The sequence below is a fragment of the Colossoma macropomum genome, unplaced genomic scaffold, assembly GCF_904425465.1.
Source record: "Colossoma macropomum unplaced genomic scaffold, Colossoma_macropomum, whole genome shotgun sequence".
Classification (NCBI taxonomy): Eukaryota; Metazoa; Chordata; class Actinopteri; order Characiformes; family Serrasalmidae; genus Colossoma; species Colossoma macropomum.
Window position 1 is genome coordinate 30,399,588 of NW_023494790.1, and position 18,675 is coordinate 30,418,262.

Sequence of the window (18,675 nt, forward strand, 5' to 3'; positions counted from 1 at the left end):
CAGAGAGAAACAGAGAGGAGCGGGGAGTCGTGGAGGTGAGTGTGTCATGTAGTTTGGCCCACTGTAGCAAAGCTAAATATGTCTGTTTTAATCTAAATAAAGCCATACGTTTAATTAGAAGCTGGGCATGTGTGTAAGACTCGACATTTCCAGCTCCGTTTGTTCGACAGTAAACTGTGCATTAACCTGAGCGCGGAGCTCATAAGAAGGTCAGCGCTCAAACACGATGCTCAGTTTTGTAGCTGACTGGCTAATTATTCCGGCTTTAGTTACCGAACGACGTTGATGACCGGCTAATCGAAAACAAAACCAAAACTAGAGCTGACTGATGGTCTACTAGGTGATGATTCGTTCGGAAACTAGAGATCATATAGAAGTATTTCAAAGCCACGGTTCAGACTGCAGCTGTCAAGCTGTTTGCTCAGCTCTTCTCAGTTACTGCAAGTTCTCAAAACTGTTTCAGCAGCCGAAACATGACGATGAACGCAGCCTGCCAACGCACTTTATTTACTGACTGGATCTCTATCTGTCTGTTTCTCTTTCTCTTTATGTTTGTCTTTCTCTCTCTCTCTCTCTCTCTCTCTAATGTATTAATGCATCGTTTGAAAGTTGCTCTCTGTCTTCAGGCAAAGTTAAGCTATGAAGTCTCCAGTGTTCTGATAAAAACTCAACTCAGATCTTAAAGGGGATGCACCGATTTTTCAGAAGTAAAAGTAATACACAGTGGCTCGATGTGAAATACTTCGTTCAAGAGAAGCTTACTGAGTCAGAACTGTTCACAGTGGTGGTGATAGGAACCAAACGTCTCAAGAGTTTAAAGCCTCTAAAAACTCACAAAAAGTTACAGAAAATGGTTATTAATGCGCTGCATGATGCCTGAGACGTTGCTTTACGATAGTTTTGAGATAGTATCTTGGCCTGAAACGTTTTGTTAATCCATTTATTTTAGTCCGTTCATGGCAGAAGGGTACATGCAGGACGTTGTAAGGCGAAATAGTTCCCAAAAAGCATATTCTTTCATATTCTACTATTTTAGCATCAAACGATTTGGAGGTACCCTAGTGGTTTTGGATAATGAGCAAAATGGTTATATTTGTGTTGTAGACATTGCAGCCCCTGGTTTCTATCCCCACCACTGTAAGAAATCTGAAACTTTCTCTACAACAAACAATTTTACATTAAGCCACTCTGAATGGCTGTGTTTACATCACAATGATGGGTTTATGCAAATATTTTGAAAACAATTCAAAAAGGAGTCCTCTTAAGTGTCTTTAAGGAGAAGAGAACCTTACATCTGAAAAAGCGTATTATTGTGATATGCAAAGCGTGATGCGGTATGCAAAAGCTACAGGTGACTTTGTTCTTCTTTTTCGGTGCTCCACATAAAGCCACGAAGCCTTTTGGATTTGTGGCAGTTCTGCCACAAAATTTTACTTTGAGAGCTTTTCTGAGAAAGTGGCTACAGCATAGCTATCTGGTATTTAAAACAATGTGACGGAATAGCTGGCTTTGAAATTGTTACGCTTGCAGCTTGTGTGTGGAACATTATTCACGCAGTTAGTCAGTGTCTTTATGGTCTTAAATTGCAAAATATTCGCATTCAGAAGACAGTGCCAGCTTTTAACCACAAGTTTAGGGTGATTATAGAGGCTTTCTTTTTCCTCAGGTGAGAGTGACACTCCCCAATGTATGTGATGTCCTTCAAAACTCAAAAGTGAGCAACTCCTGTTCAGAAAAACAGGCTGACCGAAGACATTTCTTTTGTTGAAAGTTAAAAAACTGTGAATTTTCCTTTCACATGATATACACGGGTTGCGAAGTGTTTAATTTTATAAATTAATAAATCTAATACCTAATAAATCTGTTCCACAGACCTTGTAGGCGCTTTGGCGATGTTTTTTTTTTCCCTTCTTCCAAAAGTCTAGAAACCGAAATGGAATAAATTCTGAGCGTAGTAAGCTGTGGGCAATGTGCTGACACTATTAGGAAAAAGGTTTTTGCCTTTACTTGAACAAAAACTAATTGACAAGCTTATTGGTTGAACTGAGTGGTCAAATGGGTTTTTGGCAGCTTAAGGTGTTGTGTCAATACATAATAATACAGCTTATTAAATTGCTCACATCAAATATCAATCATGGCAGTCATTATCTTACAGGATGGACCGGAGTTACTCTTCTAGTTGTCCAGTGATTTTAGCAGGTTTTTTTATTACTCCACAGGCGCATGTGTGATGATGGTGTTGAAGGAGATTCCAGCAGACAATATCACCCGTCCCCTGGGTCGTAATGAGGTCATCGGTTTACTCTTCCGCCTCACGATATTTGGTGCAGTCACTTATTTCACTATAAAGTGGATGGTGGACGCTATTGATCCCACACGAAAACAAAAAGTTGAAGCACAGAAGCAGGTATTCAAAATCTACTTTATCCTTCTGCTGCTCATTCTCTATACAGCTCTGCCCTTTTATTGGTAATTATTTTGATCATGTGTGATCATTGTGCTTGGTTTCAAGTGTCTGGTTAAAGTAGACCAATTTCTGGGTCAAATGATATTTCTTCATATGCACTTTCAGCTGCATTAGTAGGTGTGCCATTAATATTCACTGAATTATTGTTAGCAAAATGGAATGGTAACAGTTTGAAGTGTAGATTTTGGCCAAAGGTTAGACTGAATGTTTCTGGTTCTTTTCAGGCAGAGAAGCTGATGCGGCAGATCGGAGTGCAGAATGTCAAGCTCTCTGAATACGAGATGAGCATTGCAGCCCATCTGGTGGACCCATTAACTATGCAAGTAAGGATTCTGTTTAGCTTCTCCATTATCATAATAAGTGGCTTTAGGAAGGATTTTCAAGTGTGTTTTAGCCAGTTCTAAGATGTTGAGTAGGTTGTTAGGTAGGGGTGCAACAATTTACAAAATTCATTGTTCTTTTTTTTTTTTAATTTTACAATACAGCGAAAGTAAGGAGGTGTCTGAAAACGTGCATTAATTAATGTATTAATTTTCAGTTTATTACACTGATACAACAATATAAAAGTACAGTATTTAGAACAAATCTGTGCTTTATATTGATCTTTTCTAATGTTCTTGCCACAAGCTAACACACTAGCCACAAGCCAGCATGCTAGTCACAATAAAGTATGGTGTGCTGCAGCACAACTTGATACAATACGACATGTTGTATTTTTACATCCTTAGCATTAGGACTGCCCAATATGGGCACAGTGCTAGTATTACAACAATGTGACATGGTTAAAAATTATCCTGTGGAGATGCGCAATGTTATCTTTATTGGCAGATAATTGCTTAAAAAAATTAAGGTTATTGGACAGATGTTCAGACTTGACAGATATTTTAAATCTCTAAATAATTTACTCTTAGGGGGGCTGCCATAAACACCTTAAATAATTGAAACTGCACAAAAACACTTAAATGGAACTATGATGGGTGACAATACTACAGAACACTAAAGAACGATGTGGTTGGTTAGAGCGTGCAGCCTTCATTTGCTGCCTTTTACAATAACTATAGCATTGCAGAAGGAAACTTTGTGATACCATTTGGGTAATTTACCACAACACGACTAAGATAAAAATTTAGAGATGTATAAAAAACATTAATTCATAATTTTGGTGTGATATACCCCAAAAATTGTAAAGAGAAGACCACACAAACATGCACAACCTCTCACACAAAGTTCTAAATAAGACAAAAACTTAGACGATCAGCAGGCTGAAACCCAAAAGAGTCGAAAGACAGAGCACGTGCAGGTGCCCATTTAACACAGACTTCATCCAAACATTTATAGCTTTATGCAAATTATATGTAAAATATTCAGGCCACATATACAGTTGCTGATTCATCATTACAAATCAAAGGTATTATAATGCAGACTTGGTTCAGAAATAAAACTGAACAGTGCCATTAGTGAGATTCAGTCAACAAAGATAGTGTCCCTTGTGCGCACCTTAATGACATCAGCAGGAGTTGCTCTCAGTCAGGCTCAAGATCTTGAAAGTTTATGAATGGTCACCTTTCAACCAGCTACACAATAAAGGAAATATCCAGTTCCAACTTTTGTACCATAGGCCGCCACAATGTCTGGTAGGATAGTTGGAAATGGGCATAAACAAGTCCTTACCTCGTCACAGCGTCCTTCTTAAGGAGCATGCTGCACAGACATTTCTTACGAAAAATAATCCATATTAAAAAGACGCAAATTAGATTATGGGTGATAATCTGTGTCCCTTTAAAACAATATATTGTACAGGTCTAGCTGGTATGTTATCACAATGCTGGATTTAACAGTGGAAAAGTGTTTATTTAAAAAGCATTTATTTGTAAGATCTTGACTTATTCTTACAGATTACATGGAGAGATATAGCTGGTCTAGATGAAGTCATTACCGAGCTGAAAGACACAGTTATTCTTCCCATCCAGAAGAGGCATCTCTTTGAAGGGTCAAGACTGCTTCAACCTCCCAAAGGTGAGGACAGAGATAAATCTGCTTGTTCAGATGTGCTGAAAATAGTATTGTGTAGGTGGCTCATCGGTTTCTGTCTTCCTCTCCTTGCTCAGGAGTGCTCCTCTACGGTCCCCCTGGCTGTGGAAAAACCCTGATAGCTAAAGCTACAGCCAAAGAGGCTGGCTTTCGCTTCATCAACCTGCAGCCCTCTACTCTGACCGACAAATGGTACGGCGAGTCCCAGAAACTGGCTGCTGCCGTCTTCTCTCTGGCCATCAAGCTCCAGCCCTCTATCATCTTTATTGATGAGATTGGTGAGTGCATTTTACACTTTTGATTATTGATCTGAGCTTATTATCAAAGAAATGGTTCCATGGGTCAACTTAGAATGATTTTGCTGCTTTAGTTTAGAACTGGAAGTATAAGACTAATGTTGCTAACAAACACTGAAAGTCAGCAGTGTCCCAAACAGTTTCTGTAAATACAAAAGACCAAAACGTCTCTCAGCCTGTTCAGACTTAATCCAGGTCTTAATTCAGGTCGTGCAGACAAGTCGGTGTGACTAAGAACATGGTATGACTACGAACCATAGGGAGGAAAAAACATCTCTGAGTAGCTAAAAGAAAAGAAAAGAAAAGAGGCAGCTATAACTGGAATCAATTCTTTCCTGAGCACAGTTTCATATCGTTCTATGCAAGACAACCAAAGACGAGTATGAAGGAATTCACAGCACAGGTGAGTCGTAGAATAATGCAGGTAGAAAAACTGTGTATACTTAGAAAATCAATACAATATCTCATTACAAATTAAAGGGCCACATTTTCCACACAAATGAGCCTCAGCTGTATGTGTCTGAACCTGCATATACATACGAAGAAATGCATCAGTTACTCCCCGGACAATCTAAACTACATATGGCATGACAGTAAGTGTGCAAAACAACGATGGAGAAAAAGTAAACTGCGCAAAGCCTCACATTCACTTCTATATGTCATCCATGAAAATGTACCACATACCTGGAGATTTTGCACACTGACTCTGTCTCGCAAGTTTGTGGTTCATTGCTAAAAGCCACAGTTTACATGTGTGTGCATCAAATAATGCACCAGGCTACCTTTAGATTTTTTTGTTTTTGCGAAATGAAACATGACACCTCATTTTTGCAGGTTTATCATTACTTGAAATTCAACTTCTAACTGTTGGTTACTTTACCACAGCATGATTGAAATAAAAATTTAGAAATATATGAAAGATACCCATTGATAATGTCTGTGCTAGTTTTTGGATGTGAACTCCAAAAACTAAAAAGAGAAGACCACACACTGAATTTCAGAAGTAAAATAGATTTTCTTATTTAATAAGAAACATGTTATGACAAGAACATGAAAAAGGAAAGACTATTTAAAGAATAACATCACACGCAAAGGCTTAGTTAAGACAAAAGCTTAAAGAACGCAATCAGCAGGCTAAAAGGCGAGAGAGTGACAGAGAGAGAGAGAAAGAAAGAAAAGAGAAAGTGCTGGGGGTGACATGGGCAAAGCAATTATACCTTTATAATTATATGTGAAATAAAAAATTAACATATACAGTTGCTGATTCTGAACACAGTATCATTGAGATTCAATCCACAAAGATATTGTCCTTCTTAATGACGTCAGCAAGAGTCACTCTCAGTCAGGCCAAAGGCCTTGAAGATTACCAAATGGTCACCTTTCACCCTGTTATATGAAGATGAAAAAAAAACAGTTCCAACTCCTGTAACATCAGCCGCCATGTCTGGCATAAACAAGTGCTAGCATAAACTATGCTAATACTAGGTATTTGCGTAGTGACGTTTTACAACTACCCTGCACTCCTGACTCCTGAGTTTGAAGGTGCAATAGTACCGGACGTTATGCGGATGATACTGTAGTTGTAAATTGTACTTAATGATTTCCTGACCTTTATTGCTAGAAGGTCCCTGACAGTAACTTTCCCTTGCGTTCCTTCTGTAGACTCATTTTTAAGAAGCCGCTCCAGCTCGGACCACGAGGCCACTGCCATGATGAAGGCTCAGTTCATGAGTTTATGGGATGGGTTAGATACAGACTTCAACTGCCAGGTACACCGAGCCTCTTTCTGCATTTCTGTGGTTAATTATCTTGTTTTTGTGAGTGTGTCATTGGCTGGGATCAAACAGGTTCCACAAATTGAGCATTAAGTTCATTAACATATTATTAGGTCTTCTGGTGACTACAGGGTCATGACTAAGTAAGGTCATTTCTGTGTATCTGTACAGGTTATAATTATGGGGGCCACCAACCGCCCTCAGGACCTAGACTCTGCTATACTCCGTAGGATGCCCACAAGGTTCCACATAAATCAGCCTGTAAGTGTTCCCACAGGTTTAGCCCGTTATTGTCCCGTATTTAGGCCTGTGTGCCACATGCATGCTTAATACTCAATAATTATGATTAATTATTTATAATCACTGTTGAAACTGCCATCAGTTAATTTTGAGTCACTGGCTTGTTTGTTTACTTTTTTTCTCCTGTCCAGAATATCAAGCAAAGGGAAGCAGTACTGAAGCTTATCTTAGAAAACGAGAATGTAAGTGTTTTATCTATTGATCTAACACGTATTTGTGTGGCCTGATAGAAGTAATATACAGTAATTTCTATTCTGAAGGTGTCGGCTGCAGTGGACCTTTGTGAAATAGCTAAAGAGACGGATGGATTCTCAGGAAGTGATCTCAGAGAGATGTGTCGAGATGCAGCTTTACTGTGTGTACGGGACTTTGTGCACAATACTGATCCTGAGGGAATGTAAGTATAAAAAAAAACATTGTCTGTAGTAAAAGCAGAGGCCAGATGGGAATTCCCTGAAGGTTTATTGGGTTGTATTTTCTGTATACCAGCTGAATATCTGACCAGCTCACTCACCAACTTGCTCTCCACACTTAACCTGCTGCAGGGCAGATTGTTGTAGTTTACCTCATTTGACTAGACCAATCTAGTTCTTATCCAATCAGATCAGTGAGAAAATGTCAGTTGACTTTTGCTTAACCCTGTCTGCCAACATATCATTGTCCATACATTTAGAGACTTTGGAGACATTTTCTCTCATTAGAATCTGCTGCCAAAGTAGTTATGACACATGCATACCCACATTGGGCAACATAAAATGAGTCAGCATGTGCAATTAGAGCTTTCTGTCAATCTATGTATAAAAGAATGTATAAAAGAAGCTCAATGCACTGTAAGTTCCTGAGTGGGTGCGTACACACATTCAGACAGAATTCACATCGCTGAGGGCTTTTTATTGATTTGTTTCAATAGTAGCAATAAAAGGTGAATATGTGTGAAATATGTTCCTATTTATGTGTTCTCTTGCTCAAGCAGTAGTGTTTGACACAAAATAAAAATAAACAGTATACAACAAAAGTAAGGACAAACCAGTACACCCTTCACTAGTGGGGTTTTCTTTGTTTTTCTAATATTTTGTGTGCCCACCTTTGTTGTTCAAGGCTCCTTGACTTAGATGATAGAAATCCTTGGAGAGATATAAATGATTCTTTTGAGCTCCTGCTTTGCTGGTTGTACTCTTCTGCATTCTGCTTTAAGAAGTTGTTCTATAGGATTTAGGTCAGGTGACATACTTTTGACTTGTATGCTTTTTGCAGTGTGTTTTAGGATCATTGTTGTGTTGGATCATTCTTTTCCTACCAGGGTGTAGACACTAGTGTGCATGATGCCATCTAGAAGTCACCTCTCTTACACCTGCTGAACTCATACAGCTCCTTATTAACACACTACCTCCACCATGTTTCACAGTTGGCACCATGCAGTCAGCAATAAATTGTCAGTATTCATCAACTTCTTTTAATGTTCTTTTGCAAACCTTAATCCGTCTGTACAGGTTGACTTCATGCAATGTCCGGCACACTGTCTGAGCACTCAGTGAGAGGCTGATTTCTAAAGATAAATCTCTAAACTGAACACACTGGCCCATCATCATTGTGTAAATAGTATACTGTTTTGAGTCCTTTTGAGAACAGCCACTGCACCTTTGTTTACTGGTAGTTTGGCTCTTCTGACACTTCCTAAAAACTATGTTTAGTAGTTAACCACTGTTCTTGCACATTCTTGCACAAGGTTTAACTTTTTTTTTCCTCTGAAATTTTATTGCAGTGTGTCTAACCTGATTATTTTTAGTGACCCAAGTACCATGTTTTCAAATTAAAATGTATGTAGTCATTTTAATGATTTTCAGTGATATGGAACAGGGGTGTACTGTTGTTGCATACTTTATAAATGTTCAGCTTTGTTAGATGATGTTTTTTTACACATTTAAATAAATATGAGAACAGCTTACCTTAGCTTCAAAGGATTAAAGCAACGTAATTATGTACAAAAATGTATTAGCTTACTCTGTCATCTTTGTTTACTTAAATAACTTAATGCTACTTAATTATGTACCAGTTTACATTGGAATGAATGTTACATACCATTATATTATTTCATTACATTAATTCAGTAAACATCATTATGCAAAAATAGAATGCCTTTCATTCATAATATCAAAAGTTATAGTTTGTACACCCAAATCTAAATGTAGCCCATTTAAAGATCTTGGAATTAAAAATTCCTGTAGCCTAATTTGTCTGGCAAATTTTTAAACCAATTAATGTTTTTGTAGTGCCAATGTGTCAAAAAACAAATTTGACCAAAGCGTTTTAACAGTATGGTTTAAGACACTTGGTGTGCTTGAGGAAATTTTTATTGTAATGTAAGCAGTGTGGCACATTTTTGGTTTGCTTCTGGCTGAAGAATGCAGGAAGCACACCTACTTTATTTGGCACTGAAACATAAACACACGACAATTTGAGTTCAATAGGCAGATTAGTGTCTTCACAGTACTGAATAAGCCTCACTGGGGTTGGATTTTATACCTGACTGCTCTGACCTGAGGATGCATACCAAATGCAGGCATTCTAGATATGCTTCATAATGAGCTCAATTAGAGGCTTCTAAATCACTTTAAATGAAACCACACTGTGGCCTATCCAGTCCCACCAGTTTGGATTCACTTCATTTACTCCACCTGTACTATAAAGTGAAAATGTTTCAATATTTATGTATCCTTAACCTGTTTTTTTTTTTTTTTTTTTCTTTAAACAGTCCAGAAGACGACTACATTCGGCCCATCCAACAAACAGACCTCCAAAAAGCCATTGAAAAGATGAAAAAGTCTAAATCGGCAGGAGTGCCAAATATGTTGATGCATCCAGCTCTGGACTGATTCTTATACTTCTGGTGGAGGTGAATTGTTTCTCCTAGAAATTACTGTTATTTTTTTGTTGTCGTTTTTCTTCTTTTTTAAAAATTTACCACATTGTGCAATATGGTTGGCATAAGGAAACGCTTTGGTTCTGTGCATAGAAATAGAATGTTTAATCACTTCCTTTGACCTCTCTTTGCACTGTTTGTTCATAGACACCCCTGTTCTGCTATTTGCTAAGCTGAAGTTTTCAGTCTGGTCCTCTTGGACATACTTGCCCAGTAGGGCTGCACAATATGGACAAAATACTAGTAATATTACTTATACTGCTAAATATTGCAGTTGTGAAATGCCTTGCAGTATATTAAAAACACAGTATAGTCTTTAATGTGACATGATTAAAGGGACACTCAAGCTAGACTAGGAAAACCTCCTCCTGATGATGTATCTTAAAGGTGGGAGGAACTTTTGGAAAATTATGACTGCTTAAGGGTGGATTTTTGGGTGCCATCCAGGAAGTATTTTTTGTATTTGAACTCTGAAGCCAGAAGCCAGTTAACAGCTTACTGCTAGGAAATCACATTTCAGCTGATCTGTAAAAGTCCAAAGCAGTTTCGCCCACCTTCAAGATGCATCGTCAGAAGGGAGTTTTCCTGGCCTGGCCCAAGCATTAAAGAATGGCCTGTATTATTTTGACCAAAACAACTTACTTTTGTTGGATTACATGAATACCTTGATTCAAATACTTTATCTATATAAAAGTAAACAAAAAATGTAAACTATAAGGCTACATCAGCAGCTGCTTGAATCTCATATCAAAAAGGGGCTACAGAGACTTGTGTTTTCTCCACAGGGCTGAAGTTGGCCTCTTTCGCCAGCTTCTTATTAAAATTTTCTGTTCCGGCTTAAACAGGGCAGCAATAACACGTAACTGCAGCTCCATTCAAGGTGGAATGGAACATTTTAACGAAAAGCTGGCAAACTGTAGCGTCATTCCGCTAACTGACAGATTTGGGTGATGTCTATACAAGTGAGTTAGCATATCTGACGTATTAGCATGGGTATTTGGTTTTTGAGCAGTGTCGGCACACTGTGACCGCTCAATCTACCACTCTTTGCACAACATTATTGTCCTCGACTGAACAGCAGATCACTCTCTCCTTTGTCATTTCAAACGACTTGGCTAATCAACCATTCGAGGTAGGCCAACCAAACCAGTTTTTTTCTAGTTCAGAGGGCTGCAAAGTGGATTCAGTTTTAGGAATATTGTGGATTGTGTTAATAGCATTATGGAAACCATTCCTGGTATCAGGCATTTTCTAGCATGACCTCTAACTGTATTTGATTCAAAAAGCATATCTCCTGCAACCCCTGTATTGAAGAAAATTAATGTCATGTATATTGTGCCTCCCCTAATGCACACAGAAAACAGTAAAATACATTGTGATTAAAGGGCTCATTTGCATATGACAGACGTGTTTGATATCAGTATTGTAAAGGCCAATATTGTAAACATTTAGTATGATATTGTGCAGCCCTACTCCTTAACCCACTCTCATTTTTTCTGTTCAAGCCTCAGACACACCTGATTCAGGTAATCAATGGCGTGTAGATGGCTCAGATGTAAGAAAAAGGAGCCCTAGCAAGGATTTTCTGGAAGGACCTGAGGACTAAATTAAAAGCCCCTTTTCCATAGGATATTTTGAACTGTGTGAGCAGGAAGACTCTGAAAGCATATGAAAATGTGCCACGTAAAATGTATATATCGCCCTCTGATTTCTTAAGCCATTTTGAATGTCAGGTAGTAAATGAAACAGATCAGGTCAGAAGTTAGTTCCTTTGCATTGTCTCAGCACAAGTGTGTCCCTGGTTTGTTCTTGCTACTGAAGTTAAAAGCTAGTCTTTGAACATGTTGAAGTACGTTTACATTCAGGCCTTTTAGACTGAAATAAGCACGCGTCTGAATTTGGAGTGTTGTCCAGAAAAGAGCTATAATGCTGTATAATATTGTGCTAATTTCTGTATATTTATTTGCAATAGCAATACATAGGGATGTACAGAATATCATTAATTTATGTTATTACATTGTTTCTTGCCTATATGTTTTGAATGTGGCCGTGCCAACAGGAGCGACCACATTAAAATTCTTAATGTGCTGATGTCTTCCCTTTTTTTCCCTGGTGTGTGAGGATGGAAAATGTATGCAGTAACACTTTTTCTTAAAATGTATAGATGAATAAGTAAAATAAAATACAGTCTGCAGAGTGGAATGGAGTACACTGAGTGACGGAGTGGGTGTATTACTGATAAGTCTATATAGTTACATACAATCTACAGTACTGTGCAAGTTTTAGGCACCGGAAAAAACTCTCAAAATCTAATTAATTAGGCAGTAAGCATTTATTTGCTCAGAAAGACACAGATATAATATAAATATATATGATAGAAATAATCTAAAAAATATTAATAAGCAGTACTTTTATGTATATTGTGTATAATGTTTGTTGAGCCGTTTCTAAACCTCTCCTAAAGAACGAACGGTATAATTTGTAATCATTATTCAATGCCTACTTCAATCAACTGAAGCTAAAGCATAGCTTTATTAAAGGGCCCATATCCTACATTTTTGTTGTATTTTATGCTTTTCCTGAAGTCCACTAATGACGTGTGGTTTTACAAGCTAAAACCAGTCATAATTAATATTTACATGACAATTTTTCAACCTCTCTTCATCCTTTATAATTAAATAGGTTTTTTTGTGACTGTGCCTTTTAAGACTTGCATATGTAAATGGACTCTTATTCTTGCTGTCTTGTATTGTTTTTTAATTACAAAAGCAGTCCAGAACAAACTTCATAACTTAAGCAGAATAAGCAGAGTTAAAACCAATGTATCTGCACATTTACACCTATTTAGCCTGCTAAATAGGTGTAAATATGCAAATACATTGGTTTTCAAAAAAATTCCATATCTTGACACTGCTTCCATACTACATCACACTTTTTTTTTTTTTTAAGTCATATTTGGTTTTATATGCCCTTTAAATCACGTGATGATAATGGAAAATAAAATAAAGAAATGCAGTGATTGGGGAGGAGAAGTCTGGAACCAAACCTGTATTGTTCAAACTGCTAATTCGAGTACTTTTTTAAAAAAGCAATTGTTGCTTTTTACTGCAGAAATTTTTGTTTGCATTCAATGTTGTATGGGGTTTTAACTGGCAAAAACACACTTACTGCCAAAATAAATGGTTTTAAAGGGCTCATATCATGGAAAAACGTGCTCACTTTTTGTGATGTAGTGTGTAAACATTGCTAAAGTATTAAAACATGCTGTTCACACCTGAGTCCATATAAGGAAACTACGATGCAAAAACAACCCGTTTTGCATTCATTGTTTTTGTGATGTAATAAAAAGACCAAGCATTACATATATCCACCTAGTCGGTCTACAGCAGTTTAGCCCAGTAGTTCATAAATAAACTACTGAATTCTTTTTGTATTAATAAGGCCAAGAGGAAGAATACCTTTGCAACAGTTTGGATACACACACAACAATGTGAATGTTTTGTGCACTACTGGGTTTTATTTAAAATAGTACCCTGCACACTGTACAAGGTGGTTTTTGCTGTGAAAAAATTAAATCACAAGTATGTATAAAAGGTACAGTTAAAACTACATTCATTTTCTGTAAGGTAATAAATATGTTAAGGTTGTTACTTTTACAAAGAAAGCCAATAAATATGTTTTTGCTCTTTCACATGTGGATCTTAAAGCACTTAATGTTATGCACCATACACAAACCATATAAAATATCCTCATACACTCAATCACATTTAGTTGCATAGTTTCCTGTTACATTAAGAAATCAGCATGTTCATTCTGAATATGAATGACATTGACACAAGTGAGTGAAAAGGGGAAATATAAACTGACCAGTATATACTGTTACCAATACTACAAGCATTCTAAAAGTATTTTTTACATCAAATATGATGTAATTACTAAACTGCAACATGTTAAATGGTTAAAAGACAAAAAAAAAAAAACGCTTGTGCTCAGGAATGTCTTCATTAATACGAACTGCTCCCTTCCTGCTCCTCCAGTGAGGTTTCCATGTTAAAACTGACATACTGATTCCACAAATAAAGATGTAATGCTGAGCCAATTAGACTGACTCTTACAAGTCTAAATATTCACCGACCATCTAATTTAGACAAACATCAGGTTGATTTGCCTCAACATGATCCTGTATGTTATTTTTCTGATCAGAATGTGGTGTCCAGCTTTTTCCCTCTATAGCCAAAATCTAATTTAAAGAAATCTGGCCCAGGCGATCAAATATGGACTGCTGTTGTTCTGAGTACTTATAAATATATAGTACTAAAAACCTATAAATTATACCTTGATTTAAAAACAAAAGAGATTACAGATTACAAGATGACCTTATGTAATGCATACTGGCCTATACATAATGCAAGTGAACCTAATATGTACTGGCCTACACATTAGTCTTTCTGCAGAGAGATGTAGTACTCGGTGAGAACCTTCCATGCTTTTGGTGCCATGAACCCATCTGGAGGGTTTTCTCCACTGCGGGCCAGTCTTCGCATTTTGGTCCCAGAGATGAACTCAAACTCTTCTTGTCTGGAAGAAGCAGAATCCTTATAGTAGGGTTTTTTGTTATGACTTCTCAGTGAACCAATTATTAAAGTCAAGAAATTCTGTTGAAAGTGCAATTCTAAACTTTCAATCAGTACCAAAGTTGAAATTTTTTGAACTTTTGATGAAAAACGTAATATTTTTTACATCAAAATAAAGGGGGTGAAGAGCAGACTTAAGCTTGAGTCAATTTGAATGTATATATTGTAAGGAATAGTTTATTAAGAAACTATGCAAATGTAATTACATTTAAATAAACTTGATGTAATGAACCTAAAGTTAATTTAATGTACAGCAACACAAAAATACAATAGCAATAACCGTAAACATCTCAGTCGTATGCAAACGTCTGAACACCCCTGATGAAAATGCATTTGGTTGATTTTGAATGTGAAATCAAATTAACATATACCTACAGAGAACTTAAGCTCAAATATGCCATTTTTTTAATTATGTGCACACTTTCTATTTATTTGCTGATTTTAACATTTTGGGGGAAAAAATACAAAATGTGTTAAATTTAGTAAACAAACAGTAATTGTGCATTTAAATGTGCATAAGTGTGTTCTCTGTAGAGCTGAGATATGTCTTACCGCTCTTTGTCATAAAAGTCCATTGCCCTCTTCACTCTATTGTAAGCAGCAACTCTGAAAGGAATGATCTCCACAGAAGTGAGGCCTGGGGCCATGGTCAGCACTTTGCCTCCGTGTGTGGGCTCATACAGGTCCCGTTTGGTCTCCGGATGCGGCATGCCCGCGGGGTCACGGCCCACAATGTAAAAGTTGGCACCAGCAATCATTCTGGCCCTGCAGTGCCACTGCACCTATGAAACACATATTATATACTCATTCAAACAATTGTTTCCTCCTATCAGAGGGTAACTGGATCTAGTTTTAAACTGTAAAAGACTGATGCTGAGTACCAGTTGTATGCTTACCAGTGGTGAACCGTGACTATTAGAGATAGCTCTTTAATTTGGATCATAAATTTAAAAACTCAGCCAAAACATGAGAAAAACAGCCCACATCACAACCTTAAATGATGCGGCTATTACATTCTGGCTAGTTCACAGAAATCATTAGGCCTTCTCTGTAGGCCTAGAAGGCCCTAAGGCCTTCAGTGCTAAATCCCAATTGTGACTCATTTTTGAGCATAATGTATTTAGTATATTTACAACTGGCAAAGTTGAGTACGCTCAAAAAGTGTAATCCATGCAGTCCATAAGTGGAAACCAAAATGCAAAAACATAATGGCATAAAAAACTAATGAACCTACTTGGACTCCTTTTTCAACAATGCACAATACAGGACAGCCAATCAGAACAGAGATCATTTACATATATCAGTTTCAAAAGGCACAGTAACCAAAGCAGTCTGTTTATTTCTAAGGGATAAAAACAGGTTGGAAATTATTACATGATGATTTAAGTATGGCTGTTTTTGGTACATAACATACAAACCTCATAACTAGACTTCAGGAAATAAAATACAGAAGAAAAAAATGTAACATATGGGGCAAAAGTTTGTTACCAAACTTCAGTAGTATTTGCCTACAACTGGCCTACAAGCTCATGGCTGGATTTAATATATGCTGGCATAGCAACTTCACTTTGGGAACAAAATCTGCCAAATCTTTAAAAGTAAATTCTTAACATTAGTAATCGTTATATACTGTAGTATTTAATATTCAATTTGGACAGCGCGAGACGTACGCCAGCCCAATATGTTCTTTTTTAGCTTTAGCAGTTAGCTTTTAGCTATCTCACCTCTGTAGGGCCAGCGTACATCATGGGTGAAGGGAAGATGGCCACGATGGTGGTGGCTGGATCCAGCACACCCTCCTCCAGCACAGCAGCGTGCTGTCTCATGCGCCAGTCAAGAGGTACGTCATCCTCCTTGGTCCAGCCGCCCAGCGGGTGCAGTAGGAGCACCGGGTTTTTGTAGCCACGCTCCAGCAGACGGCGCTTGGTGTCTTGCATCAGGAGGGCGTGACCATTGTGCACTGGGTTACGCAGCTGAAAGGCAAAGACGGCATCTACGGGAAGGAGATACGGTTTAAGTTGGATCCTGTGGATCAGAAAATGTTATGCTGTTTTACTGAAGGTAACTTGTATGTATATATGAGGGGAGGTGGTGTTTCCGTGTATATGCAGTCATGCTAAGTTGGAGTCAGAGTAACCCTTTAAATCCATTCAAATAACAGAGCTCCAGTGTCATATACCGTACAACAAAATCACTGACTAATTTATGATTATTATAATTATTGTGATGATATAATGAGAATAATAATTATTATTACTATTAGAGACTTAAAATTCTGGTATTGCAAAAAGGAAATAAAGGCTTGTATTCTAATTACTGTGTACAAAACATTGAGTTTCACCCTCTTTGCCCTCAGAATAGCCTTAGTTTACTGAGCCACAGACTCAGCAAGATGTTAAAAGCCTCTTTGTTCATGGGCCATTTTTTGACTTCTAGTAGTGAGCTATTCTATAACCGGTTTCTGTCACGCTTAAAAAAATGCATAAGTGTTGTGGTTCTTAATATAGTGATACTAGTATACTTACAAGCTACTATCTAACTCCTTTCTTTCTCTGTTTTAAGGTTAGGTGTTTGTATTTGATTCAAAAGCATTTTAGTCTTTGCTTTGAGGCTTTCCAAAAAACTAAAAAAGTGTAAAAGACATATTCTGGATACCAATCAGTAAAACCTAGACACATTTAAACAAAAATGCACTCTTACTTTAAGTGTATAATTTACCTGCTCCCATTTCTTTAAACTTTTGTCTAAGCTCCTTCGGAGTGAGGCGGTACTGGTCCAAGCCATCATCCCATTTGATTCGCTCTAACACCTCCAAATCTCCACCAGCCAACCAGTCACCACCTTCAAGAACCATCTAAGAAGGAAACTAGCTTCATCAGCTTATAAAACTCACTAAAGCACTGTCAAACAGAAAATGACTAAAAGCAATATTATTCTACAGTGAGATTCACTTGAAAGAGGCCCCGAATATTCTGTAATTACTCTTGCTAGGACGAAGCAATCTGAACGAAACAACATGCAATGTGCTCCTCAGTATATGGAGCTTCAAACAAGCCGGGATGCCCCTGCGTTGGAGCGATGAGGTCGTGATGTTTAACTCCCGTTTGCAGCTTCCGGGCGCATACACCCGTACCCCTTCATGTGTCTGGCAGAAAATAGAGATCACTTCCAGCATCGCATGCAATCGATTACACAAACGTCAAGGTATGTAGCGTATCTTTTGGTTCAGACTGCTTCATCCTAATGGGAGTTACAACAGAATATTTGGGGCCTCTTTCGAGTGAATGTAAATGACACAATGCAATTTTCATTAAACAACAGACGAAGTATATACTTCTTTCTCACTTTGATGTAAGGGTGCTGGGGACACGTGGTGCCCCATTGCCGTGCACAGCGTTCTTCTTTACGGTGCTCATAAAACTCAGGGTTCCGCAAGATGGCCACTCTGCGACCCTTATACTCCAATGCAAAAGCAGCACAACCGTCCAGCCGCTCTGTGTCCTCCTTGGATACAGGCAGCACGATGGGTACAGACAGGTTGATGGTACCACCTGGAAGACATAATTAGGGGCTGTACTGATTTGTCAACAAAGTGGGTGAGTCGTTTACTACAAAAAGTCAATGCATCATTTACTTAAATACAGAAGTACTTTGTAATAATCACAGGATATACTGTCATTGTAACAGACTGCGATACATCATCATCATCATCACTTTTATGTATATAGCGCCTTTCCCATGCTCAAGGACGCTTAATAATCAGAGATACACTATGGGAAGTGTTGGTGTGATATGGCTTTGATTGATTATCCAGTGCTGTGACAGGTGAAGAATCCAGACCCTGTCAGAAACCAGGGAGCTAGCTGCATTTTTTTATTTGCACACAGGTACCAGACACTTAGCCAGCCTGTAAAACAATGGACTGACACAGTTTAATAGCTGGACTGATGCCAAGATTAGGCCCAGCCTATACATGACAAGTGACAGGTGTGACAGACATGACCATGTAGGGATAAATAAAAGGGAAGAACTGAATGTTCTAAATACAATCAGTCAGGGGTGGCACCACACCTCCAAAAGTTGTGGGGCAAAACACATTGTTTCAAAAAGCAAAAAAAAGTCTGGCTGAGTGACTAAATGCAATTAGGCCACTGACTAAAATGGCCTTTATAAACCTATTGGTCTTTATAAACCTATTCAGAGGTGGGTAGTAACTACTTACATTTACTCAAGTGCATGTACTGAAGTAAAA

At 37.9% G+C, this 18,675-nt stretch overlaps 2 protein-coding genes across 4 annotated transcripts in view; one reads left to right on the top strand and one right to left on the bottom strand.

Annotated features, from left to right (window-relative positions):
* On the top strand, positions 1-13,758 carry atad1b (ATPase family AAA domain containing 1b). 2 transcript variants are annotated; one of them, XM_036573030.1, is made up of 11 exons: positions 1-35; positions 2,220-2,407; positions 2,692-2,790; positions 4,363-4,483; positions 4,576-4,776; positions 6,457-6,563; positions 6,741-6,830; positions 7,001-7,051; positions 7,130-7,266; positions 9,622-9,762; positions 11,295-12,004. In XM_036573030.1, exons 2-10 carry the CDS (start codon positions 2,231-2,233, stop codon positions 9,740-9,742), a joined length of 1,104 nt encoding a protein of 367 aa, XP_036428923.1. In that variant the 5' UTR covers positions 1-35; positions 2,220-2,230; the 3' UTR covers positions 9,743-9,762; positions 11,295-12,004. The 2 variants fall into 2 exon arrangements, with proteins under 2 accessions (XP_036428923.1, XP_036428922.1); XM_036573029.1 differs by having other exon boundaries at positions 9,622-13,758.
* papss2b (3'-phosphoadenosine 5'-phosphosulfate synthase 2b) overlaps positions 13,287-18,675 on the bottom strand; it is a 15,966-nt gene continuing 10,577 nt past the window's right edge. Inside the window, exons 8-12 of one of the 2 annotated variants that reach the window (XM_036573025.1) lie at positions 17,769-17,974; positions 17,142-17,277; positions 16,148-16,416; positions 14,976-15,205; positions 13,287-14,367 (exon numbers count right to left, since the gene is read on the bottom strand). In XM_036573025.1, the coding sequence (XP_036428918.1) occupies positions 14,229-14,367; positions 14,976-15,205; positions 16,148-16,416; positions 17,142-17,277; positions 17,769-17,974 (980 nt within the window). In that variant the 3' untranslated portion in view covers positions 13,287-14,228. The remainder of the gene's footprint in view (positions 14,368-14,975; positions 15,206-16,147; positions 16,417-17,141; positions 17,278-17,768; positions 17,975-18,675) is intronic. The other variant, XM_036573026.1, reaches the window with a different exon arrangement.

Bases quoted from the DNA above. Each gene is read 5' to 3' on its own strand.
- atad1b (XM_036573029.1), top strand. From the start codon at position 2,231: ATGATGGTGTTGAAGGAGATTCCAGCAGACAATATCACCCGTCCCCTG. The intron at 2,408-2,691 runs GTATTCAAAATC...GGTTCTTTTCAG, and splicing joins AAGTTGAAGCACAGAAGCAG to GCAGAGAAGCTGATGCGGCA. The intron at 4,777-6,456 runs GTGAGTGCATTT...TTCCTTCTGTAG, and splicing joins CATCTTTATTGATGAGATTG to ACTCATTTTTAAGAAGCCGC.